The sequence below is a fragment of the Carcharodon carcharias genome, chromosome 6 (genome assembly GCF_017639515.1).
Source record: "Carcharodon carcharias isolate sCarCar2 chromosome 6, sCarCar2.pri, whole genome shotgun sequence".
NCBI classification, from domain to species: Eukaryota; Metazoa; Chordata; class Chondrichthyes; order Lamniformes; family Lamnidae; genus Carcharodon; species Carcharodon carcharias.
The window spans coordinates 46773045-46799523 of record NC_054472.1 but is presented as its reverse complement, the minus strand read 5'-3'; the positions used below and the strand labels follow the sequence as shown (position 1 = coordinate 46799523).

At 44.1% G+C, this 26479-nt stretch overlaps 1 protein-coding gene across 25 annotated transcripts in view; it reads right to left on the bottom strand.

Moving 5' to 3' along the window:
• lrrfip2 (leucine rich repeat (in FLII) interacting protein 2) overlaps positions 1 to 14201 on the bottom strand; it is a 210193-nt gene extending 195992 nt beyond the window's left edge. For 23 of the 25 annotated variants that reach the window (XM_041189811.1, XM_041189816.1, XM_041189822.1 and 20 more), the window contains exons 1-2: positions 13956 to 14169; positions 11486 to 11663 (exon numbers count right to left, since the gene is read on the bottom strand). In XM_041189811.1, coding sequence (XP_041045745.1) covers positions 11486 to 11575 — 90 coding nt within the window. In that variant the 5' untranslated portion in view covers positions 11576 to 11663; positions 13956 to 14169. Of the gene's footprint in view, positions 1 to 11485; positions 11664 to 11758; positions 11950 to 13955 lie in introns of all 25 variants that reach the window. The other 2 variants (XM_041189812.1, XM_041189833.1) reach the window with 1 other exon arrangement.
• Between the last annotated feature and the right edge of the window lie 12278 nt (positions 14202 to 26479).

Genomic DNA, 26479 nt, shown 5'->3' with positions numbered 1-26479 from the left:
CTATGCCAAATGATTTTTAATCCATTGGCTGGAAAGGTGTACTGAACTTTGACAAACAGACTTTTTAAAACCAGAGACAAAAGTGACTTGAACTCAACGCCCAGGATGGCTAACCCAAATTTGTATTACAATACATTCCATGTTCCAATTCAGTGGCAATCTGCATGCAAAGTCCATCAAGGACAATGACTTTTGCGGAGTGTGGAGGTCTCACACCCCCTGTCTCATTAGCAAGGCATCTATGGCAATCACCTCAGGTATTCAACTGTTGGAGACAAGCCCTTAAGACTAACCATTTGGACAATAGGACCCTGGCTAAGTTAGCTTCCAGATATGAGCTAATCAAGTCCGCTTGGAAATACAGAGACAAGGCTTTTTTTGAATGCCCCTTGCAGTTGTCGTAGGCCATGTGACAAGCCAACCTTTTAGGTTTTTGAGCAGACGTTTTCTCAGCAGAGCTGAGGACAAACAACTTAGGGAGAAGATCTAAGTGGAGTCCTTCCTGCCTCCTTTTTTCTCCAACCCACCTGTTAAGTTTTGAACCCTGTTTGCTGACTGAGATAATCTAGGGATGCCCTAGGAACGTAGGTGCAGGAGTAGGCCATTCAGCCCATCGTGCCTGCTCCACCATTCAATACGATCATAGCTGACCTTACACTTCAATGCCTTTCTCTCACGCTATCCCTTTATGTCATTGGTATTGAGAAATCTTCAATCTTTGAATAAGCACACTCAATGACTGAACTTCCAGAGGCCCCTGGGGTATGGAATTGCAAGGCTCTCAACCCTCGGAGTAAAAAAAATTATCCTCATCTCAGTCCTAAATGGCTTCCCCCTAACTTTTAAATTGTATACCGTGGTTCTAGACTCCCCAACCAGGGGACACATCTTACCCGCATCTACCCTGTCCATCCCTTTAAGTATTTTGTAGGTTTCAATGAGATCTTCTCTCATTTTTCAAAACTCCAGAGAATACAAGCCCAGTTTCCCTAATCTCGCTTCACAGGACAGTCCTGCCATCCTGGGAACAAGTCTGGTGAATTTTTGCTGCACTCCCTCGATGGCAATATTTTTCCAAAGGTAAGGGAACCAAAATTGCACACAGTATTCCAGGTGAGGTCTAACCAAGGTTCTATACAATTGAAGCAAGATTCCACTACTTGCGTACACAAATCCTCTTGCAATAAACTCTTTCGAGTACAAACACATTTCCATCCGTTTCAGATGAAGTTACATTGTTTCATGGTTTGCCATGGTGAGATTTGAACTCTTGATACTCTTTCGAGTACAAACCTGTTTCCATCTGTTTCAGATGAAGTTACATGTTTCATAGTTTGCCATTGTGAGATTTGAACTCTTGATTGTTTCATAGTTTGTCATTAGTGAAATTTGAACTCTTGATACTCTTTTGAGTAAACCTGTTTCCATCTGTTTCAGATGAAGTTATATTGTTTCATAGTTTGCCATTGTGAGATTTGAACTCTTGATCTTGGGGTTACAAACCCAGTACCATAACCACTTGGCTATTTAGGCCAAGCCCTCTTGCAATAAAGGCTAACATATCACAAGCCTTCCTAATTGCTTGCTGCACCTGCATGTTAGCTTTCAATGACTTAATGACGAGGACCCACAGGTCATTTTGTACACTTACACTTTCTAGTCTCTTACCATTTAAGAAATACTCGGCAATCTGTTCCTCTAACCAAAGTCCTTCTTCAGTTTGAAGAGGGCATGGAGAGCGGTGGGGACTTCAGTTTAGCTTTGGGAGCGAGGGGGGTCAAAACACCGAGGCTTTGGGAGCGAGGGGGGTCAAAACACCGAGGCTTTGGGAGCGAGGGGGGATCAAAACACCGAGGCTTTGGGAGCGAGGGGGGGTCAAAACACCGAGGCTTTGGGAGTGAGGGGGGGTCAAATAAAAGCAAGGGTCCAGATTATGTTTAGTTAAGATGTGTCTGGGAAGCTCAGTCCCATGATTTGCATATCCTGCGTTACGTGGGAAACGCTAGACACTCCTGGTGGGCTGAATGACCATGTGTGCAGGAGGTGCCTCCGACTGGAGCAACTTGAGCGGCAGCTGGGGACACTACAGTGCACTAAGAGACTGAGAGGTTCGCGGATTGCACGTTTCAAAACGTGGTCACCCCGCAGCTTAAGGAAGTGCAAGCAGAGAGGGAATGCATGAGAGCGAGACAGAAGAAGGGGACCAGGCAGGTGGTGAGGGATCCCCTGAGTGCAACTCACTCGCTTTTAGGCCTTGGAAAAAGGGGTGACCTGTGCAGGCCAACCAGAGCCAAGACCATGGCACTGTGGGCGGTCCAGCTGCTCAGGGGTGGGTGGGCGGGAAGAAGTATGGAAGTGCACTAGTGGTAGAGGATTAGATTGTGAGGGGAGTAGACTGGCAGTTCTACAGCCGTAGACATGATTCCAGGATGGTATGTTGCCTCCTGGGTGCCAGGGTTAAAGATGTCATGAAGCAGTTGCAGGGCATTCTGAACGGGGAGGATGAACAGCCAGTGGTCGTGGTCCATGTTAGGACCAATGTCATAGAAGAGAAATGAGGTCCTGCAAGCAGACTTTAGGAAGTTAGGTAGGAAATTGAAAAGCAGGACTTCAAAAGGTAGTAATCTCCGGATTACTCCCAGTGCCACACAGGACCAGAAGGATAGGGCAGATGAATGCATGGTTAGAGAGATGGTGCAGGAGGGAGGGCTTTATATTCCTGGGGCATTGGGACCATTTCTGGGGAAGGTGGGACCTGTATGTTGGATGGGTTACATCTGAACCAACATCCTTGCAGAGAGATTTGCAAATGCCGTTAGGACGGATTTAAACTAAATTGGCAGGGGGGTGGGATCCTGAAAAGTAGTTCAGAGGGGAGAGAAGCTGAGATGGAATTAGAAGTTAGAACGCTAGTAAGTGAATCTGGAGGGCAGAGGAAACATAGGCTAGGTAAGAAATAATTGAGGCTAAACGGAATATATTTTAATGCATGGAGCCTGAGGAATAAGACAGATGAGCTGAGGGCAGATAGGCACACGGAGAATGATATTATAGCTATGACCGAGACTTGGCTAAAAGGAGGGCAGGATTGGCAGCTCAACATCCCTGGTTATAGGGCATTCAGACGAGTTAGAAAGGGAGATAGAAGGGGGGGGGTTCGCAATATTGATCAAGGAATCAATTATAGCAGTAAGGAGGATGATATCTTGGAAGGATCATCAAAAGAGGCCATATGGGTAGAAGTAAAAAACACAAAGGGGCAAATGCATTATTGGGTGTATACAATAGGATCCCAAACTGTCAGGGGGAGAGGATCAAATATGTAATCAAATTTCAGAAGTGTAAGAATAATAGGGCAGAAATAGTAAGGGATTTTAAATATCCAAATATTAACTGGGACAGTTCTAGTGTGCAAGGTAGGGAGGGAGCAAAATTAAGTTGCATCCAGGTGAACTTTTTTTATCCAGTACGTAGAAAGCCCAAAAAGGTAGGGGGCAGTTCTGGGCCTAATATTCCGAAATGAGTTCAAACAGGAGGAGGTATATCAGTAAGGGAGCATTTGGGAGATAGTGACTATAACTCAGTTAGAGTTAAGATAGTTATGGAAAAGTATAAGCTTGGGCCAAGAATAAAAGTTCCAAACTGGGGAAAGGCTCATTTCACTAACATGAGATACGACTTGGCCCAAGTGGACTGGGAGCAACTACTTGCAGATAAAACTGAGTCAGAGGAGTGGGAGGCATTCAAGGAGGAAATAGCGAGAGCACAGGGCAAGTATGTTCCCGAAAAAAACAAAGTGGGGGATCAAGTCCGGAAAACCCTAGATGGCAAGGGGCACAACGGTTAGGATTAAGAGAAAAAGAGAAGCTTATGGTAGATACTGAGGGCTCAATATGGCAGAGTCCTAGAGGAGTATAAAAAGTGCAGGGGGGAACTTAAAAAGGAAATTAGCAAAGCTAAGAGAGTGCATGAGAAAACATTGGTGGGTAGAATAAAGGAAAACCCAAAGGAGTTTTTGAAATATATAAAGAGCAAGAGAATAGCTAGGGAAAGAGTAGGGCCAATTAAGGACCATAGAGGTAATGTGTGTGTGGACCCGGAAGACATGGGTACAGTCCTCAATGAATACTTTGCGTCGGTCTTCACAATGGAAAAGGACAGCACAGGGATAGACATCAGGGTGGAGAACTGTGAAATATTCAAAGAAATTAAGAGAGAGAGAGGAGGTACTACGGTTAATGGTCTTAAAAGTGGATAAATCCATAGGCCTGGACGAGATGTATCCCAGGCTGTTGAAGGAGGCAAGGGAAGAGATATCAGGGGCCCTGGCAGTAATTTTCAAGTCCTCTCTAGCCACAGGTGAGGTGCAAGAGGACTGCTAACGTTGTCCATTAAAAAAGGAGGAATGGATAGACCAGGAAATAACAGGCCACTCAGTCTAACCTCAGTGGTGGGGAAGTTACTAGAAAGAATTCTGAGGAACAGAATATATCTGCACTTGGAGAGACACAGATTCATCAGGGATAGTCAGCATGGATTTGTTAAGGGAAGGTTATGTTTGACAAATTTGATCAAATTCTTTGAGGAGGTAACCACGAGTGTTGATGAGGTTAATGCATTTGATGTGGTCTACATGGACTTCAGCAAGGCTTTTCATGAGGTTCTTCATGGCAGACTGGTCAAGAAAGTAAGACCCCATGGAATCCAAAGCAAAGTAGCACATTGGGTCCAAAACTGGCTGAGAGGCAGGAAGCAGAGGGTGATGCAGAGGGGTGTTTCTGTGACTGGAAGTCTGTTTCCAGTGGGGTTCCGCAGGGTTCAGTGCTGGGGCCCTTACTGTTTGTAGTGTACGTAAATGATTTGGACTTAAATGTAGCGGATGTGATCAAGAAGTTTGCATTTGACATGAAAATTGGTAGGGTGGTAAATAGTGAAGAGGATAGCCATATACTGCAGGAGGATATCAATGGAATGGTCAGGTGGGCAGAGCAGTGGCAAATGCAATTCAACCTGGAAAAGTGTGAAGTAATGCACTTGGGAAGGTCTCACAAGGCATGGGGTTACACTATGAATAGTAGGACCCTGGAAAGTACTGAAAATCAGAGGTACCTTGGTGTTCATATGCATAGATCCTTGAAGGTAGCAGGGCAGCTAGATAAGGTGGTTAAGAAGGCATATGGGATACTTGCCTTTATTAGCCGAGGCATAGAATACAAGAGCAGGGAGGTTATGCTGGGACTGTATAAAATGCTGGTTAGGCCACAAGTGGAGTACTGCGTGCAGTCTTGGTCACCACATTATAGGAAGGGTGTGATTGCACTGAAGAAGGTGCAGAGGAAACTTACCAGAATGCTGCCTGGACTGGAGTGAGAGAGCTATGAGCAAAGAATGGATAGGCTGGGGTTGTTTTCCTTGAGGCAGCGAAGGTTCAGAAGGGACGTGATAGAGGGATATAGATTATAAGGGGCATAGATAGGGTGGATAGGAATGCACTTTTTCTATTAGTAGAGCGGTCAATAACCAGGGGGCAGAGATTTATGGAAAGAGGTAGAAGGGTAAGAGGGGAGTTGAGGAGAAATTTTTTCACCCAGAAACCTCTATGGTGGGAGTCTGGAACTGTCTGAAAGAGCGGTCGAGTCAGAAACTCTTGTAGTATTTAATAAGTATTTAGATACTTGCTTGCATTGCCATAGCCTCCAGGGCTATGGGCCGAGCGCTGGGCCAAATGGCCCCCTTTTGTACTATAAATGTCTATGAGTCTATGAATAACCTCTCCGTTTTCCATATTATATTCCACCTGCCATGTTCTTGCCCGCTCACTAAGTCTATCCAAATCCTCTTGAAGCCACTTTGCATCTTCCTCACAACACATGTTCCCACCTAACTTTGTGTCATCTGCGATCTTGGAAATATTAGATTTGATCCCCACATACAAATCATTGATACATATCTTTTTTATTCATTCATGGAATGTGGGCTAGGCCAGCATTTATTGCCCATGAGAATGTGGTGGTGAGCCACCTTCTTGAGCCGCTGTAGTCCATGTGGTATAGGTACACCCTCAGTGCTACTGGGGGAGGTAGTTCCCGAGTTTTGACCCAACAACAGTGAAGGAATGGAGATGACATATTTCCAAGTCAGAATGGTGAGTGGCTTGGAGGGGAACTTCCAGGTGGTGGTGTTCCAGGTGTCTGCTGCCCTTGTCCTTCTAGATGGTAGTGGTCATGGGTTTGGAAGCCGCTGTCCAAGGACCCCTGATGAGTTCCTGCAGTACATCTTGTAGAATACACACACTGCTGCCACTGTGCACAGTGGTAGAAGTAGTGGATGTTTGTGGATGTGGTGCCAATCAAGCAGGCTGCTTTGTCCTGGATGCTGTCAAGCTTCTTGAGTGTTTCTGGAGCTGCATTCATCCAGGCAAGTGGGGAGTATTCCATCACACTCCCGACTTGTGCCTTGTAGATGGTGGAGATGCTTTGGGAAGTCAGGAGGAGAGTTACTCGTTACAGGGTTCCTAGCCTCTGACCTGCTCTTGTAGCCACAGTATTTATTTGGCTAGTCCAGTTCAGTTTCTGGTCAATGGGAACCCCCCAGGATGTTGATAGTGGGGGATTCAGTGATGGTAATGCCTTTGAATGTCATAGGACAATGGTTAGATGCTCTCTTGTTGGAAATGGTCATTGTCTAGCACTTGTGTGGCATGAATGTTACTTGCCACTTATCCAAGCCTGGATACTGTCCAGGTCTTGCTGCATTTGGACACGGGCTGTTTCAGTATCTGAGAAATCGCGAATGGTGAACATTGTGCAATCATCAGCAAACATCCCTACTTCTAACCTTATAATGGAAGGAAGGTCATTGATGAAGCAGCTGAAGATTGTTGGGCCTAGGACACTACCCTGAGGACACAACCCTAACTTGGGGTCAGCCAAATACAATTAAAGGCTGTCAGAGATACGAGGCGCTAAACAAATCCCTCGCTCACATCTCTGGATGTTGCCCGTTTGTTAAAAATGCAAGAATTAAGCACCATAAGATCCGAGACCAACTGCACCAGTATGTCGCCAAGTACGGCTGGGCATCGCACCTGGAGCCGAGGCTTACAGCCAAAGATGGCTCCTGATGAAACCTGATGTCATATTCAGGAAGGAACAGGGATCGTAGTCCGTTACGAGGACGACAACAAGGCACTCGAAAAGGCATGGAAATAAAAAAGGCATAAGTATAAGTGCCTTGAAACAGAGATTATGGAATTGACGGAAGGCTCTGAGCCTAAATATTTTTGGTTTGTGCTGGGTGCAAGAGGCAACTGGTTTGAAATGAACAACAGTCTAATGCGATTCCTAAATATACAAAGATACAGATCCTTCACCCAGCAAAGTCTAGACTAGCAATATCCCCGATGCTCAAAATGCTGCAAATCTTCAGCAACAAGTTATGAAACCATAGACATCCAAATCGCCAAGATTTGAGCTGGTGATGTTATACACCAACCCTCGGTGCCAGGATGCAGCATTCTGAATGAGGACAGCATGTGGTTGACGGCAGCACCGAGTACAAAAGTGGCAGAAAGAAAGGAAATCACGCAAAGCAAAGTTAATTTATGAAGCGAAATAAATAGATGCGGTTTATTTAACTTGGCAGTGATGGGCGAAAACTTAAGTATGGATACATGTTTTTTTTTCCTCATCTTACGGTGGCAGGCTTCAGTAATAGCACCTAATAGCAGTAATAGAATTCTTGGTAAAGCCCTCGGACAACAAACCAGAACAGCACTCTGCTACATGCTTCTCCGAGAATGGAACAACACGTTTGGTAACTCGGAAGTGTCAGCCCCTCAATCAGTGTGTATCACATAACCCGAGTCCTCACCCTAACACCGGTGCGGCCCACGGCCTCCCAGCTGTGGAAACACTAGAGGTTTACAGAATGTGGATGAGCCACACAAAGACTTGGATAAGGCACTTGCGTGAGTGTATTCAAATAGTCAAATGCCTCGTCATCTAAAAAGTGAAATGCATGAATGGATGAACGAGATTCCCACTGTTCCTATGCACTATCTAATGAAACCACAGCCAAGGGAATGGGCTTGGCAGAATCCGCAGGGAAAGACGACGCTATTGAGCTTGACTCTAGTCTGGCACTGTTAAGAAACATGAGGGGTGCAGAATAAGTGTGAGGCCTCGGCCGCTGGTGAAATACCACTACTCATCGTTTTTCTCACTTACCCGGTGAGGCAAGTCGTGGGCTCTTGCTTCTGGTCGGAAGCGCCCAGGAAGACAGGCGCAACCTGCTCCAGGGATAGCGGCAGATGAGGAGGTTCACATATATTATGAACAGCTGGGGCACAAGTACTGATCGTTGTGGCATCTCACTGGTCACAGGCTGCCAATCCCAGAATGGCCCATTTAGTCCTACTCTGTTTTCTGCCTGTTAACCAATCCTTAATCAATGCCAGTATATTACCTCCTATCCCTGGTGTTTTAATTTTGCTAATCAACCTTCAGTGGGGAACTTTATCAAAAGCTTTCTAAAATCCAAGTATACTACATCCACTTCATCCTACTACATCCAATTCTGTTCCTAAAGTCCTCAAAGAACTTCAACAGGTTCATCAAACATGATTTCCCATTCATAAATCCATGTTGACTATGCTCAATCATTATTATCCAAGTGTCCATTTATCACATACTTTCTAACAGATTCCAGCATTTTTCCTACTGCTGATATAAGGCTAACAAGTCTGTAGTTACCCATTTTCTCTCTCCCTCCCTTCTTAACTAGTTTGGTGACATTTGCTACCTTTGAATCTGCAGGAATGATTCCAGAATCTAGAGTTTTGGAAGATAACCACCACTGCATCCACTACCACTGCATCCACCATCTCCGTTGCTACTTCTTTCAACGCTCTGGGATGCAGATCATCAGGTCCCAGGGATTTAGCAACCTCCAGTCCCATTATTTTTTCCAATAGTCTTCTCTCTAATACTAATTTCCTTCAATTCCTCACTCTCCCTCATCCCTTGGATCTCTAATTCTGGGAGGTTTCTTGTATCTTCTTCAGTGAAGACAGATACAAAGTAATCATTTAGGTTGTCTGCCATTTTTCTATTCCCCATTATAAATTCTCCTGACTCTTCCTGTAATGGACTGACATGTGTCTTAGCTAAACATTTTCTTTTTACATACATATAGCTTTTACAGTCCATTTATGCTTTATGCTCATTTACATTTATATTCTATTCTCCCTTTATCAGTTTCTTGGCACTCCTTTGCTGTATTCTAAAATGCTCTCAATCCTCAGGTTCACTTGTATTTCTGGCAGCTTTATCTTTTAGACTTATATAATGCTTAACTTGCTTTGTTCGCCGCAGTTAACTGACCTTTCATTTTCAATTCTTGTGCCTTGAAGAAACATATAATTGCTATAAACTATGTTATAATTCTTTAAAGACTACCCATTACCCATACAGCATCATACCTTTTAATGTATTTTTCCAATCCACCAAAGCCAATTTGGCCCTCATACCTTAATAATTTCCGTTGTCCAAATTTAACACCCTGGCTTCGGATTGAACTATCTCACTTTCAAACAGAATATAAAATTCTATCATATTATGGTTACTCACACCTAAAGGATTTTTAAAACAAGATTAACTAGCCCTTTCTTGTTACTTAACGCTAGATCTAAAATAGCCTGTTCCCCTACATACTGATCTAGAAATCCATTCCTAACACATTCCAAAAACTCGTCCTCCACAGCATTTGTGCTCATTCGGTTTACTCAGTCTATATGCAGATTGAAGTCACCCATGATTACTGTATTACCCATGCTACATGCTTCTCTAATCTACTGCTCAACACCATGCCCACACTACCACTACTGTTTGGTGGCCTTTAAATAACTCCTACTAATGTTTGCTGCTGCTTGCTGTTTCTTAGCTCCACCCAAATAGATTCCACATTTTCTTCTTACAATCTGAGATCCTCCCTTACTAATATATTGATCCCATCCCTCATCAGCACAACACCACCTCCTTCTCCTTTTTGCCTGTCCTTCCTAAATGTCAAGCCCTGCTAAGACAGAGGTTTCTTAAAAGAATCCAATGCAGCACTACCGCCTCCCAAAGAACAAAACCAACAGTGGTCTGCAGCTTTAAATCGGAACTACAGAGGCTATCAATTTCAACCCGAATTGTGGGGGGAAAGGGGCCTCATGACCTTTCTACGAGGAAGAAGCAGAAGCATTCCTGCTCCTCCTGGTCAACAAGTAGTACATACGAACATACAAACAAGGGGCAGGTGTAGGCCATCAGCCCCTCAAGCCTGCTCCACCATTTAATAAGATCATGGCTGATCTGCTAGTAACATGAAATCTGCATCCCCCTACTGCTGATAACCTATCAGCCCCTTGCTAACCAAGAATCTATCCACCTCTGCCTTAAAAATATTTAAAGACTCTGCTCCCACCACCTTCTCAGGGAGAGTGTTCCAAAGCCTTGCAATCCTCTGTGAAAAAAATTCACCTCATCTGTTTTAAATGGGCGACCCCTTATTTTTTAAACAGTGGCCCCTAGTTCTAGAGTCTCCCAAAAGATGAAACATCCTCTCCACATCCACCCTGTCAAGACCCCTCAGGATCTTAAATGTTTCAATCAAGTCTTGAATCAGAGACTGCCAACCTCATTAAAATATTTAAACTGCCAGCCCACCTCCTGGTAGAGTATTCACTGCACCTGCTCCCCTACCCACACACACATCTACCTTTGTCCCAGAAGCGAATGGGTTGTGGTTCAGATTTTTTTCAGTTTTAAACATTTATGAATGCTAAAACTCTGAACACCAATGGCTCTCTCCCCAAACCCCACATTCCAATTCACTTGCATAAATATGTACACACTATTATTTCTTCCATGGATGCCAGTCCACACCAAGCACCTGACAAATTATTCACCACACAAAACCTGTTTTAGAAAGTGCAAACAAAAAGAGAAACCTAGTCATGAGCTTATGAATTAAAACATAACACACTTGGCATGACAAAACATGATCCTTCAGATGACATACAAGCAAATCACGGACACTGATATAACCCCGACAGAAGAAAAAACGAAAAGTATTTTTGGACCTCGTGTATTTCACTTGGCTGTGAAATTTAGAGACCAACAGGTACAACAGTTACTAAACCATACAGTACTTATCAAAGAGAAGACTATTTATAGATGTTTATTCACATTAGAGAGCCCCTTAAATTTTTAAGAGCTCCATAGCATTCCTTTCCAGTACTGAAGCTGTGGTCTGCACGACAAGAAACGCAGTTCAGTTCATACAAAATATATCACAAGCCTCTGCTCGGAACACTGTGTACCCTGCAGGAAGCGAATTTAAACTATAAATTTAAGACAAGCCAAGAGTATCCCATCATAACCGACAATTACAGCCAGATTACAATGATCTAAATGCATCCAAATGAAATTCAACCAACCTCTCTGGCAATGTGGCTCAGGGCTTCATCTTCAGCTGAGAATCTATCTTTAATTGGTGTTCGTTTCCTTCCAGCTCCTGGTGTTCCCATTTTCTTCAAATACTTAAATAAAATCTTCTATAAGTTGAAGACCGTAGGATCAAATATCATGAAAAAAGGAACTCCTTCCACGATTGTACTGTGAAAGCAAAAGATGATTTTTCACAAACTTCTTCCCTCCACAGTAAAAGCATACATACAAGTTATGAATTTAAAGCACATGGTTCAACATACTTTGTGGGCAAATTATGCTGCAAACTCCACAGATGCAGCTTCACGTTAACTTTACTGGTCAAGCATAAATGTTTTGTGTTGTTGTTGCGTCTGTCATTTCACAGAAGCTGGTTCCAAAATCAATTTCATCTCAACCAAATTCCAATGTTCAAAAGTGTATTTCTGCTTCAACGTTTCCTCTTGCTTTACAACTTTAGTGTTTTAACAAAGAAAAGAATCAGATCAGTTAATTGAGCCTATTTTACAAAAAGAAATGAATGTCAAACCACAAACAATTTTATTTAGTATCGGGGGTGGGGGAGTCAAGAGGAGATTGTAACGTAGTGGTAATGTCACTAGAAAAGTAACCCAGAAGTCCAAGTTAATGTTCAGGGGACATGGGTTCAAATCCCACTGTGGCAGCTGGTGGAATTTAAATTCAATGAATAAAATTTGGAGTTAAAAGTATCAGTAATGGTGACCATGAAACTATCATCAATTGTTGTAAAATTCTGCGTTTGTTGCCTATGCTGCACATGAGCAGCTGTAAGCACAGTTAACAGCTTTATAGGGGGCAAATGCAGCAGGGCACATGCACTGTCATCACAAGCTGAAATCAAAACTATCACAGCACCAGTCTCTTTATAATGTTTGGGATTGCGGCCTCTGTGCAGTTTCTGAGCCTCCCGCTCCAAAGCCTCTTCCACTTAATCCAGGTCTGTCACCAGGAACAAGCCACACAGCTGCAAACGGATTGCGGCCTTATCTCTGGAAACTGCAGAGAGGCTGCCCCTGACTGACCTCCCGAAACAGGGCTCAGAAAATGGGTGAACGGCTTCAGAGTTCGAATAAGTTCCAACCGGCACTGTGTCTCCTGCAAATCACGTCATTGGTTTCTGTGCATGCATGGAACATGCGTTGACAGGTATCAGCAGCAATCTTCCATGGACAGGAGACAGTGATTGTAAAAACCCATCTGGTTTACTAATGCCCTTTAGGGAAGGAAATCTGCTGTCCTTACCTGGTCTGGCCTACATGTTACTCCAGACCCACAGCTATGTGGTTGACTCTTAAATGCCCTCTGAAATGGCCTAGCAAGCCCCTATGGCAGTTTAAGGGCAGTTAGTCATGGGCAACAAATGCTGGCCTTGCCAGCGACACCCACATTCCATAAAAGAATGAATTTTTAAAAACCAAGTGGACTGACTGCTTCAGATTCCCCACCAGGGATACAAATCAATTAGCAAAGTAACTGGGAGATGGAGGTCAGCTTCACTTTTCACAGTCTACCAAAGATCAGGTCACTTTAGTGCACATTACTGCACTGTCATTGCACAGACAACACACAGCATTCCTAAAGTTAAAGATCCTCTCAATTGCAGACTTGTTGTGAACTGCTACACCACTTTATTTATATATCAACTTTCATGTAGAAGAATCTCCAGAATATCACAGAAATCTGACGAAAACAGAAATCAATCCTAAAAAACATTAAGGTGGATGACCCATGGGTGTCACCGAGGGGTATTAAAGAAGCAGAGTTTGAGAAGCAAAGGGATTTAAGGATTTATCTTTAGTGCAGCTGAAGGCATAGCCACCCTTACTGGGCAAAAGGAAGGGGGAAAGATGCAAAAGGGCTAGAGACAAAGAACGAGTTGGGGGGGGGGGGTGCGGTAAGCTCGTGCAAGTTAGAGAACTAAGGAAAATAGGCTACAGAAGAATTTAAACACAAAGACATGAATGTTAAAGGGTTAAGAGGGTAGGGCAGAAATCAAAGTCGATAATAACTATTCAGTAGGACTTGATATGGCAGCAGTTTCCTAATCTCACACTGATCTTCCATTACCCGCGTCCTCACCTACTCTTCATAACCGTGCAGTGAAGTTTGACAGCGAATTGCACAGGAATGCAGCATGACTGCCCCCTCACCAGCTGTCGCCAAGGAAACCCACTCCACCTCAAATTAACTCCGCAGGTTTAGATCCATTTTTTAAAAAAAGTCATCCTGGAGAAGAGCCAGAGGTTGAGTGTAAATTGCAGCAATGCAATGCAGTACGGCCCAGCCTGGGATAACCCAGCGCGGCTAGTCGGGACAGGCAAAGAGGAGTTTACAACGACCGAGGACGGCACAGGATCCACCCAAACAGAAGGCGGCCTATAACCAATCCGGCCGGGAGTAATAAAGCGGCCGCCGGGGCCACAAAGCGCGGATTCTTACCAGCGGCCCCTCCGCTCCTTCGCCGAAATCAAGCAGCCATTCGCCAACTCACTGAATTACAGCTCCTTTCACCGATTCAATCGCCAGGTCACACATTGCCCACAAACTAACATTCCTTTCTTCACCCTGCCCCAGCTTTGACAGGCAGTCTTCCCCCTGCCAACCTCCTCACTTCAAATAAAAATTCAAACCCTCCCCAAACTCACCAACTACCGCCCCCACCCCCCAGCAAGCTACTTTGTACGCATGCGCCAAGTACACTTCGTGCGCGTGCACATTTCTTGCTCCGGGGACGCAATACCCTGCTGCGCGTGCGTACGGACGGCAAGTTTTTGGGGAGAAGGGCGCATGCGCATGAACTGCCCGCCCTCCTGCGCATGTGTGGTAGTGGTTTTCTGATTTGGCGGGAGTTCGAGGAGTTGCAATGTTTTTTATTGGTGAACACTGAGACACACTTGTTTCACTTTGTTTTTAACTTAAGTGAAAGGTGGTTTGTCATTAAACATTCTTGTTTTTGTGAATGTGGGAGTAGGAGCCCTGAACAGATTCGGATTGCAAAGTTCGGTAGTTGGCGTGTGCTCGGTTCATGGGAACGTTTATTTTAGAGCCTATATGAGGAATCCGAAGTAAAACCCGAATGATCTAGATCTTGTTGTGCAGGGAACAATTTCAAAGTTTGTGGACGACACAAAACTTGGGAGAATTGTAAACTGAGGAGGACAGTGTACAACTTCAAAAGGACATTGACACACTGGTAGAGTGGGCAGATAGGTGGCAGATGAAATTCAATGCGGAGAAACGTGAGGTAATACACCTTGGTACAAAGAACATGGAGAGACAGTATAAAACAAAGTATACTATTCTAAAGGGTGTGCAAGAACAGAAAAACCTGGGTGTATATATACATAAATCATTAAAGGTGGTAGGACAGGTAGAGAGAGCTGTTACTAAAGCGTACAGTATTCTAGGCTTCATTGACAGGAGCATAAAGTACAAGAGCAGTGAAGTTATGATGAACTTATATATGACACTGGTTAGACCTCAGCTGGAGCATTGTGTACAGTTCTGGGCGCCACATTATAGGAAATGAACACATTGGAGAGAGTGCAGAAGAGGTTTACGAGAATGGTTCCAGGGTTGAGACCCTTCAGTTATGAGGAAAGAAGTTGGGACTGCTTTTCTTGAAGAGGAGAAGGCTAAAAGGAGACTTGTTAGAAGTTTTCAAAATCATGAGGGTCTGGACAGAGTGGATAGGGAGAAACAATTCCTGCTCGTAAACAGATTGAGAACCAGAGGGCACAGTTTTAAAATGTTTTGCAAATGAGAGATGAGAAATAACTTTTTCACACAGCAAGTAGTTAGGGTTTGGAATGCACTGCCTGGAAGTGTGGTGGAAGCTGGTTCAATTGAGGCATTCAAGAGGGCATTGGATGATTATTTAAATAGAAACAATGTGCAGGGTTATGGGGAAAAGGAGTTCATTAGTACTAAGTTAAAATGCTCAGAGAGCTGGTGCAGACATGATAGGCTGAATGGCCTCCTTCTACACCATAACAATTCTGTGAAAATGCTGGAAATACTTGGCAGGTAAGGGAGCACAGTGGATAGAGAAACAGTTAACATTTCATGTCTGTGACCTTAGATCAGAACTGCAAAAAGTTAGAAATGTAATAGGTTTTGAGCAAGGTGTGGGTGGGACAAGGACAAAACAAAGGTCTGTGATATGGTTAATAGGAGAGATTGAATGACAGAGGAGTTAGTTTTCTAGGGCCAAAGGAAATGGTGATGGGGCAAGAAACAAATAATGTGTCCAGGGCAAGTGTGTTGCTGCCTGAAAGCAAAAAAAAAAGAGAAAAACTGAAACAAGCAAAGGAAACAAAATGGGGGCAGAGATTATGGTCTGAATTGAACACTGTGTTGACTCTGGAAGGCTGTAAGTACCTAATTAATAGATGAGGTACTGTTCCTCAAGCTTACATTGAGCTTAACTGAAACATTGCAGCAGGCCACAGTTCGACCACAGTTTGCTTGTTAATTCACATGTACCTCACACCTGAATGTTTGAGTGTAAGATAGATATTGTAAATTATTTTGTCTTTCTGAACTTGTATAGTAAAGTTTATTTTTCTTTGTTCAAAACCAGTAGAATCCTGCATTTTTATTCTATTGGCAGGTATCTTAAATCTCAAACTATGCCTACTTTAATCAAAACATTATTGGTCCCTAAACAGATCGCCCCCACAACCTGGGGTCTGGCCAAGGATCGTAACACCTGTTAGCCCTTGTTACAGTTTGCCAGAACAACCTCGGATTATTTTATCTATAGCCAACAAAAACAACTAAAAGGTGCTCTTTTTGAACAGAGATTGTGTCATTTTGAGCAAAGCATGTCGTTGAAAGACAGAAACTTTATCTTGACACTGACAATTGAGTGACTGATCTGAAATGCCTGTGTTTAAGAACAGCGTCCACATTTGTCTGCTTTTGCAACTGCAAATTTATTCCACCAGCAGAGGAAGCACTTGCATCTTACAAAAGGACCTGTGGTCAACTCGAAAGCAGGGCATGAATTCTCATTGCGCCTGTCAGCACTTAATCACTTTTAGATTCATGTTGACAAAGAAATGCCAGCGGTTGCTTGTCAACATACAAAATTTTATTATACCAATAGGAAATATTGTAAACACTCAGCAAGACAGTCAGCATCTCTGGAGAGAGAGAGGTCACATTCCTGAAACCTGAACTGTTTCTCCACAGATGCTGACTGACCTGCTGAGTGTTTCCAGTACTTTCTGTTTTAATTTCAGATTTCCAACATCCATAGTATTTTGCTATTCTAGAGGAATTTTTGATGCTGTGTGAACATACAAAATAGGAGCAACAGGAGACCATTTGGCCCCTCGAAACTGCTTGGCCAGTCAATATGATCATCTGTCTGGACTTCACTTTCCTGCCTGCTCCTCATATCCCTTCATACCCTGAGAGACCAAAAATCTATTGATCTAAGTCTTGAAAATACACAGTGATGGAGCATTCACTGCGATAGACAATTACAAAAATTCACAACTTCTGAGTGAAGATGTTTCTCCCCATCTCAGTCTGAAATGATCAATCTCTTATCTTGAGACCATGTCCCCATAGTCTTCATTCTCCAGCCAGAGGGAACAACTCCCACAACTTATCTAGTCCAGCACCTATTTCTTCTGTTCACTGAAACGTCATCCATATCCAGACTGGACCTCATTGCTATCTGGGCAGGAGTGCACTAGTATTTGCACAGGTGCTTGCTGCTCTTTTGTCTCATTCGGGACAGGAGCTCACCGATAACTTGCCTAATTCTATATGGGAACTCGTTGCTATCTTGCCTCATTCTGTGCCCGAGCTTGCTGACATCTTGCCTCATTCTGGACAGGAGCTCACTGATATCTTGGCTTATTCTGGACAGGAGCTTGTTGCTGTCTTCTTTCATTCCAGACAGGGCCTTGCTGTTGTCTTGTCTCATTCTATGGATGGTTCCGTTATTTGAGGAGGGCTGTAGGGACAAGCCAGGGAACTACAGACCAGTGAGTCTCACGTCAGTTGTAGGGAAACTGTTGGAGAAAATTCTGAAGGAAAGAATCTATCTCCACTTGGAGAGGCAAGGTTTGATCAGAAATAGTCAGCATGGTTTTGTCAGAGGGAGGTCATGCCTAACAAATTTGATTGAGTTTGTTGAGGAGGTGACCAGATGTGTAGATGAGGGTCGTGCAGTTGATGTAGTTTATATGGATTTCAGCAAAGCCTTTGACAAGGTCCCACATGGAAGACTTATAAAGAAGGCAAATGCACGTGGGATACAGGGTAATTTGATAAGGTGGATTCAAAATTGGCTTAGTTGCAGGAGACAGAGGGTGATGACAGAAGGATGCTTTAGTGACTGGAAGTCCGTGTCCAGTGGCCTATCACAGAGATCCGTGCTGGGTGCCCTATGATTTGTCATTTATATAAATGACATAGATGACCAAGTGGGGGGTAGGATTAGTAAGTTTGCGGATGATACAAAGATTGGCCGGATGGTTAACAGTGAGGTTGAGTGTCTTGGGCTACAGGAAGATATAGATGGGATGGTCAAATGGGCAGATAAGTGGCAGATGGAAGTTAACCCTGGAAAGTGTGAGGTGATACACATTGGAAGGAGTAATTTGACAAGGAAGTATTCAGTGAAAGGCATGACACGAGGAAGTTCTGAGGAACAAAGGGACCTTGGCGTGTGTGTCCAGAGATCTCTGAAAACGGGCATGTTAGTGGGGTGGTGAAAAAGGCATATGGGACTCTTGCCTTTATCAATCGAGGCATAGATTACAAAAGTAGGGAGGTCATGTTGGTGTTGTATAGAACCTTGGTGAGGCTACAGCTGGAGTACTGTGTGCAGTTCTCGCCGCCACATTATAGGAAGGATGTGATTGCACTGGAGGGGTTGCAGTGGAGATTCACCAGGATGTTGCCTGGGATGAAACATTTAAGTTATGAAGAGAGGTTGGATAGACTTGGGTTGTTTTTGTTGCAGCAGAGAAGACTGAGGGGCGACCTAATCGAGGTGTACAAGATTATGAGGGGCATGGACAGAGTGGATAGGGAGCAGCTGTTCCCCTTAGTTGAAGGATTAGTCACGAGGGGACACAAGTTCAAGGTGAGGGGCAGGAGGTTTAGAGGGGATGTGAGGAAAAACCTTTTTATCCAGAGGGTGCTGACGGTCTGGAATGCGCTGCCTGGAAGGGTGGTGGAGGCAGGTTGCCTCACATCCTTTAAAAAGTACCTGGATGAGCACTTGGCATGTCATACATTCAAGACTACGGGCTAAGTGCTGGTAAATGGGATCAGGTAGGTAGCTCAGGTGTTTCTCATGTGTCGGTGCAGACTTGACAGGCCAAAGGTCCTCTTCTGCACTGTGAGATTCTGTGATTCTAAACAGGAGCTCACTGCTGACTTATCTCATTCTGCACAGGAGCTCACTTTTGTATTGTCTCATTCTGACAAAGCTGGTTGCTATTTTATCTCATTCTGGACAAGAGCTCACTGAAATCTTGTCTCATTCTGGACGGGAGCTCACTGGTATCTTATCTCATTCAGGACAGGATCTCATTGATATCTTGTCTCATTCTGGACAGGAGATCGCTGCTGTCTCGTCTCATTGCGGACAAGAGCTCACTGCTGTCTCGTCTCATTCTGGACAGGAGTTCAGTGATACCTTGTCTCATTCTGGACAGGAGCTCACTGCTGTCTTGTCTCATTCTGGAGAGAAGCTCACCTAAATATTGCTTCATTCTAGACAGGAGCTCGCAGTGCCCTCATCTCATTCTAGACAGGAGCTCGCTGCTTCTCATATCATTCTGGTCAGGAGCTCACTGGTATCTTGTTTTATTCTATACAGGAGCTCGCTGTTGCCTTGTCTGATTCTGGACATGAGCTCACTGATTCCTTTTCTCATTCTGCACAGGAGCTCACTTAAATCTTGTCTCATTCTGGACAGGAGCTCACTAATATCTTGTCTCATTCAGGACAGGATCTCATTGATATCTCATATTCTGGACAGGAGATTGCTGCTGTCTCGTCTGATTGTGGACAAGAGCACGCTACTGTCTCGTCTCATTCTGGACAGGGATTCACTGATACCTTGTCTCATTCTGGACAGGAGCTCGCTGTTGTCTTGTCTCATTCTGGAGAGGAGCTCACTTAAACATTGTCTCATTCTGGACATGAGCTCACAGTGCTTTTGTCTCATTCTAGACAAGCTCTTGCTGCTGACTCATCTCATTCTGGACAGGAGCTCGCAGTGTTCTCGTCTCATTCTAGACAGGAGCTCGCTGCAATCTCACCTATTCTGGTCAGGAGATCAGTGATATCTTGTCTCAGTCTGAACAGGAGCTCGCTGTTGCCTTGTCTCATTCTGGACAGGAGCTCACTTAAATCTTGTCTCATTCTGGACAGGAGCTCACTAATGTCTTGTCTCATTCTGGACAGAAGCTCACTGATATCTCATTCTTGACAGGAGTTCACTGAAATCTCATTGCATTCTGAACAGGAATTCACTAAAATCTCTTCTCATTCTTGACAGGAGTTCACTGATATCTCGTCTCATTATGGACAGGAGTTAACCGAAATCTTGTCTCATTCTGGATGGAGCTCATTCATCTTTTGTCTCATTCTGGACAGGATCTCATTGATATCTCATCTCATTCTGGACAGGTGTTTGCTGCTGTCTCCTCTCATTGCAGACAAGAGCTCGCGGCTGTCACGTCTCATTCTGGACAAGGTTCACTGATATCTTGTATCATTCTGCTCAGGAGCTTGCTGCTGTCTTGTCTAATTCTGACAGGAGATCACTTAAATCTTGTCTCATTCTGGACAGGAGCTCGCAGTGCTCTCGTCTAATTCCAGACAGGAGCTTGCTGCTGTCCCATCTCATTCTAGACAGGTGTACACTAATATTTTATTTCATTCTGAACCGCAGCTCTCTGTTGCCTTGTCTCATTCTGGACAGGAGCTCACTTTAATCTTGTCTCATTCAGGACAGAAGCTCACAGTAGTCTCCCCTCATTCTAGACAGGAGCATGCGACTATCTTGTCTCATTCTGGACAAGACTTTGCTGCTGTCTTGTCTCATTCTGGTTAAGAGCTCACTGATATCTCATCTAATTCTGGATGGACTCGTTTCTATTGTGTCTCATTCTGGACAGGAGCTCACTAATACCTTTTCTCCTTCTGGACAGGAGCTCGCTGATATCTCATTCTTGACAGTAGCTTTCTGATATCTTGTCTCATTCTGGACAGGAGCTCACTGATATCTTGTCTCATTCTGGAGTGCAGCTTGCTGCTGTATTGTCTCATCAGGATAGGAGCTTGCAGTGGTCACATCTCATTCTAGACAGAAGGTTGCTGTTGTCTTACCTCATTCTGGATAGGTGTTCTCTGATACCTTGTCTCATTCTGGATGTAGCTCACTGATATCATGTCTCATTCTGGATGGAGCCCATTGCTATTTTGTCTCATTCTGGACAGGAGCTAGCTGCTGTCTCATCTCATTCTGGACAGGACTTCACTGATATCTTATCTCATTCTGGACAGGAAGTCATTGCTGTCTTGTCTCATCTGGAAAGGAGCTCACTTGAATCTTCTCACTATCTGGACAGGAACTTGCAGTGGTCTTGTCTCATTATAGACAGGAGCTTTCTGTTGTCTCAGCATTTTCTGGACATATGTTCACTGACAATTTGTCTTATTCTGTACAGAAGTTCACTGAATTCTCATCTCACTCTGGACAGTAGTTCACTGATATCACATCACATTCTGGACAGGGTTCACTGAAATCTCATCTCATTCAGAACGTTTCACTGAAATAACATCCATTTTTTGACAGGAGTTCACTGATATCTCGTCGCATTCTGGACAGGAGCTCACTGATACGTTTTCCCATTCTAGACAGGAGTTTGCTGCTATCTCACCTCACTCTGGAAGGAGTTCACTGATACCTTTTCTCATTCTGGACAGGAATTGACTGATAGTTTTTTTTCATTCTGCACAGGATCTCACTGATATCATGTCTCATTCTGGATGGAGCTCACTGCTATTTTGTCTTATTCTGGACAGGAGCTCGCTGCTGTCTCACCTCATTCTGGACAGGACTTCACTGATATCACATCTCATTCTGGACAGGAGCTCACTGATACATTTTCTCATTCTAGACAGGAGCTGGCTGATATCTCGTCACTTTCTGGAATGGAGCCAGCTGATATCTTGTCTCATTTTGGACAGGAGCTCACTGATACCTTTTCCCCTTCTGGACAGGAGCTCTCTGATATCTCATCTCTTTCTCAATAGTAACTCACTGTCAACTTGTTTCATCCTGGACTGGGGTTTGTTGGGATTTTCTTTCATGCGGGACAGCAGCTCACAGTTGTCTTTTCTTATTCTAGACAGGAGCTCACTGATGTCTTGCCTCATTCTGGACAGGATCTCACTCATATCATGTCTTATTCCAGATGGAGCTCATTGATATCTTGTCTCATTCTGGACAGGTGCTCACTGCTGTCTCATTTCATTATGGACAGGAGCTCATTTAAATCTTGTCCCATTATGGACAGGAGCTCGCAGTGGCCTTGTCTCATTCTTGACAGGAGCTTGCTGCTATCTCGACTCATTCTGGACAGGAGTTCACTGATACCTTTTCTCATTGTGGACAGGAACTGACTGATACGTGGTCTCATTCTGGACAGGATCTCACTGATATCATGTCTCATTCTGGATGGAGCTCATTGCTATTTGGTCTCATTCTGGACAGGAGCTCACTGCTGTCTTGTCTCATTCTGGACAGAACTTCACTGATATCTTATCTCATTCTGGACAGGAGGTCGCTGCTGTCTTGTCTCATTCTGGCAAGGAACTCACTTGAATCTTGTCACATTCAAGACAGGAACTCGCAGTGGTCTCGACTCATTATAGACAGGACCTTTCTGTTGTCTCAGCACTTTCTGGACAGGAGCTCACCGACAATTCATTGCATTCTGTACAGAGGTTCACTGAAATTTCATCTCACTCTAGACAGTAGTTCACTGAAATCTCATCTCATTCTGGACAGGCATTCACTGAAATCTCATCTAATTTTTGGCAGGAGTTCACAGATATCTCGACGTATTCTGGACAGGAGATCACTGATATCTTGTCTCATTCTGGATGCACTCGTTTCTATTTTGTCTCATTCTGGACAGGAGCTCACTGATACGTTTTCCCATTCTAGACAGGAGCTCGCTGATATCTCATCTCATTCTGGACAGAAGCTTCCTGATATCATGTCTCATTCTAGACATGAGCTCTCTGATATCTCATCACTTTCTCAACAGGAGCTCACTGTCAGCTTGTTTCATCCTGGACAGGTGTTTGTTGCTATTTTCTTTCATGCAGAACAGCAGCTCACTGATGTCTTGTCTCATTCTAGACAGGAGCTCACTGATATCTTGCCTCATTCTGGACAGGATCTCACTGATATGTCTCATGCTGGATGGAGCTCATTGCTATTTTGTCTCACTCTGGACAGGAGCTCGCTGCTGTCTCGTCTCATTCTGGACAGGACTTCACTGATATCTTATCTCATTCTGGACAGGAGGTTGTTGCTATCTTATCTCATTCTGGCAAGGAACTCACTTGAATCTTGTCACATTCTGGACAGGAACTCGCAGTGGTCTCATCTCATTATACACAGGAGCATGCTGTTGTCTCACCACTTTCTGGACTTGAGTTCACTGACAATTCATCTCATTTTGTACAGAAGTTCATTGAAATCTCATCTCACTCTCGACATTAGTTCACTGAAATCTCATCTCATTCTGGACAGGAGTTCACTGAAATCTCATCTAATTTTTGGCGGGAGTTCACTGATATCTCGTCACATTCTGGACAGGAGATCACTGATATCTTGTCTCACCACTTTCTGGACAGGAGCTCACTGATATCTTGTCTCATTGTGGACAGAGGTTCACTGAAATCTCATCTCACTTTTGACATTAGTTCACTGATATCTCATCTCATGCTGGATAGGAGTTCACTGAAATCTCATCTAATTTTTGACGGGAGTTCACTGATATCTCGTTGCATTCTGGACAGGAGATCACTGATATCTTGTCTCATTCTGGATGGACTCATTTCAATTTTGTCTCATTCTGGACAGGAGCTCACTGATACATTTTCGCATTCTAGACAGGAGCTCGCTGATTTCTCGTCACATTCTGGAATGGAGCCCGCTGATATCTTGTCTCATTCTGGACAGGAGGTCACTGATACCATTTCTCCTTCTGGACAGGAGCTAGCTGATATCTCAACTCATTCTGGACAGTAGCTTGCTGAAATCTCGTCTCATTCTGGACAGGTGCTCACTGCTCTCTTGTCTCATTTTGGACAGGAGCTCACAGAAATCTAGTCTCATTCCAGCCGTGAGCTCTCTGATATCTCATTTCTTTCTCAACAGGAGCTCACTGTCATCTTGTTTCATCCTGGACAGGAGCTCACTGATATCTTTTCTCCTTCTGGACAGGAGCTCGCTGATATCTCATCCCACTCTGGACAGAAGCTTGCTGATATCATGTCTCATTCTGGACAGGAGCTCGCTGCTCTCTTGTCTCATCAGGACAGGAGCTTGCAGTGGTCTCGTCTCATTCTGGACAGGAGCTCACTTAAATCTTGTCCCATTATGGACAGGAGCTCGCAGTGGCCTTGTCTCATTCTCGACAGGAGCTTGTTGCTATCTCAACTCATTCTGGACAGGAGTTAACTGATGCTGTTTCTCATTCTGGACTGAAACTAACTGATACATTGTTTCATTCAGGACAGGATCTCACTGATATCATGTCTCATTCTGGATGGAGCTCATTGCTATTTTGTCTTACTCTGGACAGGAGCTCGCTGCTGTCTCGTCTCATTCTGGACAGGACTTCACTGATATCTTATCTCATTCTGGACAGGAGGTTGTTGCTATCTTGTCTCATTCTGGCAAGGAACTCACTTGAACCTTGTCACATTCTGTACAGGAACTCGCAGTGGTCTCATCTCATTATACACAGGAGCATGCTGTTGTCTCACCACTTTCTGGACTTGAGTTCACTGACAATTCATCTCATTCTGTACAGAAGTTCATTGAAATCTCATCTCACTCTCGACATTAGTTCACTGATATCTCATCTCATGCTGGAAAGGAGTTCACTGAAATCTCATCTCATTCTGGACAGGAGTTCACTGAAATCTCATCTAATTTTTGACAGGAGTTCACTGATATCTCGTCACATTCTGGACAGGAGATCACTGATATCTTGTCTCACCACTTTCTGGACAGGAGCTCACTGATATCTTGCCTCATTCTGGACAGGATCTCACTGATATGTCTCATGCTGGATGGAGCTCATTGCTATTTTGTCTCACTCTGGACAGGAGCTCGCTGCTGTCTCGTCTCATTCTGGACAGGACTTCACTGATATCTTATCTCATTCTGGACAGGAGGTTGTTGCTATCTTATCTCATTCTGGCAAGGAACTCACTTGAATCTTGTCACATTCTGGACAGGAACTCGCAGTGGTCTCATCTCATTATACACAGGAGCATGCTGTTGTCTCACCACTTTCTGGACTTGAGTTCACTGACAATTCATCTCATTCTGTACAGAAGTTCATTGAAATCTCATCTCACTCTTGACACTAGTTCACTGATATCTCATCTCATGCTGGAAAGGAGTTCACTGAAATCTCATCTCATTCTGGACAGGAGTTCACTGAAATCTCATCTAATTTTTGACGGGAGTTCACTGATATCTCGTCACATTCTGGACAGGAGATCACTGATATCTTGTCTCACCACTTTCTGGACAGGAGCTCACTGATATCTTGTCTCATTCTGGATGGACTCGTTTCTATTTTCTCACATTCTGGGCAGGAGCTCACTAATACATTTTCCCATTCTAGACAGGAGCTCGCTGATATCTCATCTCATGCTGGAAAGGAGTTCACTGAAATCTCATCTCATTCTGGACAGGAGTTCACTGAAATCTCATCTAATTTTTGATGGGAGTTCACTGATATCTCGTCACATTCTGGACAGGAGATCACTGATATCTTGTCTCACCACTTTCTGGCCAGCAGCTCACTGATATCTTGTCTCATTCTGGATGGACTCGTTTCTATTTTCTCACATTCTGGGCAGGAGCTCACTAATACATTTTCCCATTCTAGACAGGAGCTCGCTGCTATCTCATCTCATGCTGGAAAGGAGTTCACTGAAATCTCATCTCATTCTGGACAGGAGCTCACTGATACCTTTTCTCCTTCTAGAAAGGAGCTAGCTGCTATCTCATCTCATTCTGGACAGTAGCTTACTGATATCCTGTCTCATTCTGGACAGGAGCTCACTTAAATCTTATCCCATTATGGACAGGAGCTCGCAGTGGCCTTGTCTCATTCTTGACAGGAGCTTGCTATTGTCTCACCACTTTCTGGATAGGAGTTCACTCACAATTCATCTCATTCTGTACAGAAGTTCACAAATCTCATCTCACTCTGGACCGTAGTTCACTGATATCTCGTCTCATTCTGAATAGGAGTTCACTGATATCTCGTCGCATTCTGGACAAGAGATCACTGATATCTTGTCTCATTCTGGACGGACTCGTTTCTATTTTCTCACATTCTGGACAGGAGCTCACTAATACATTTTCCCATTCTAGACAAGAGCTCGCTGATATCTCGTCACATTCTGGAATGGAGCCCACTGATATCTTGTCTCATTCTGGACAGGAGCTCACTGATACCTTTTCTCCTTCTAGACAGGAGCTAGCTGATATCTCATATCATTCTGGACAGTAGCTTGCTGATATCTTGTCTCATTCTGGACAGGAGCTCGCTGCTCTCTTGTCTCATCAGGACAAGAGCTCGCAGTGGTCTCATCTCATTCTAGACAGGAGCTTGCTGTTGTCTCACCTCATTCTGGACAGGAGTTCTCTGATACCTTGT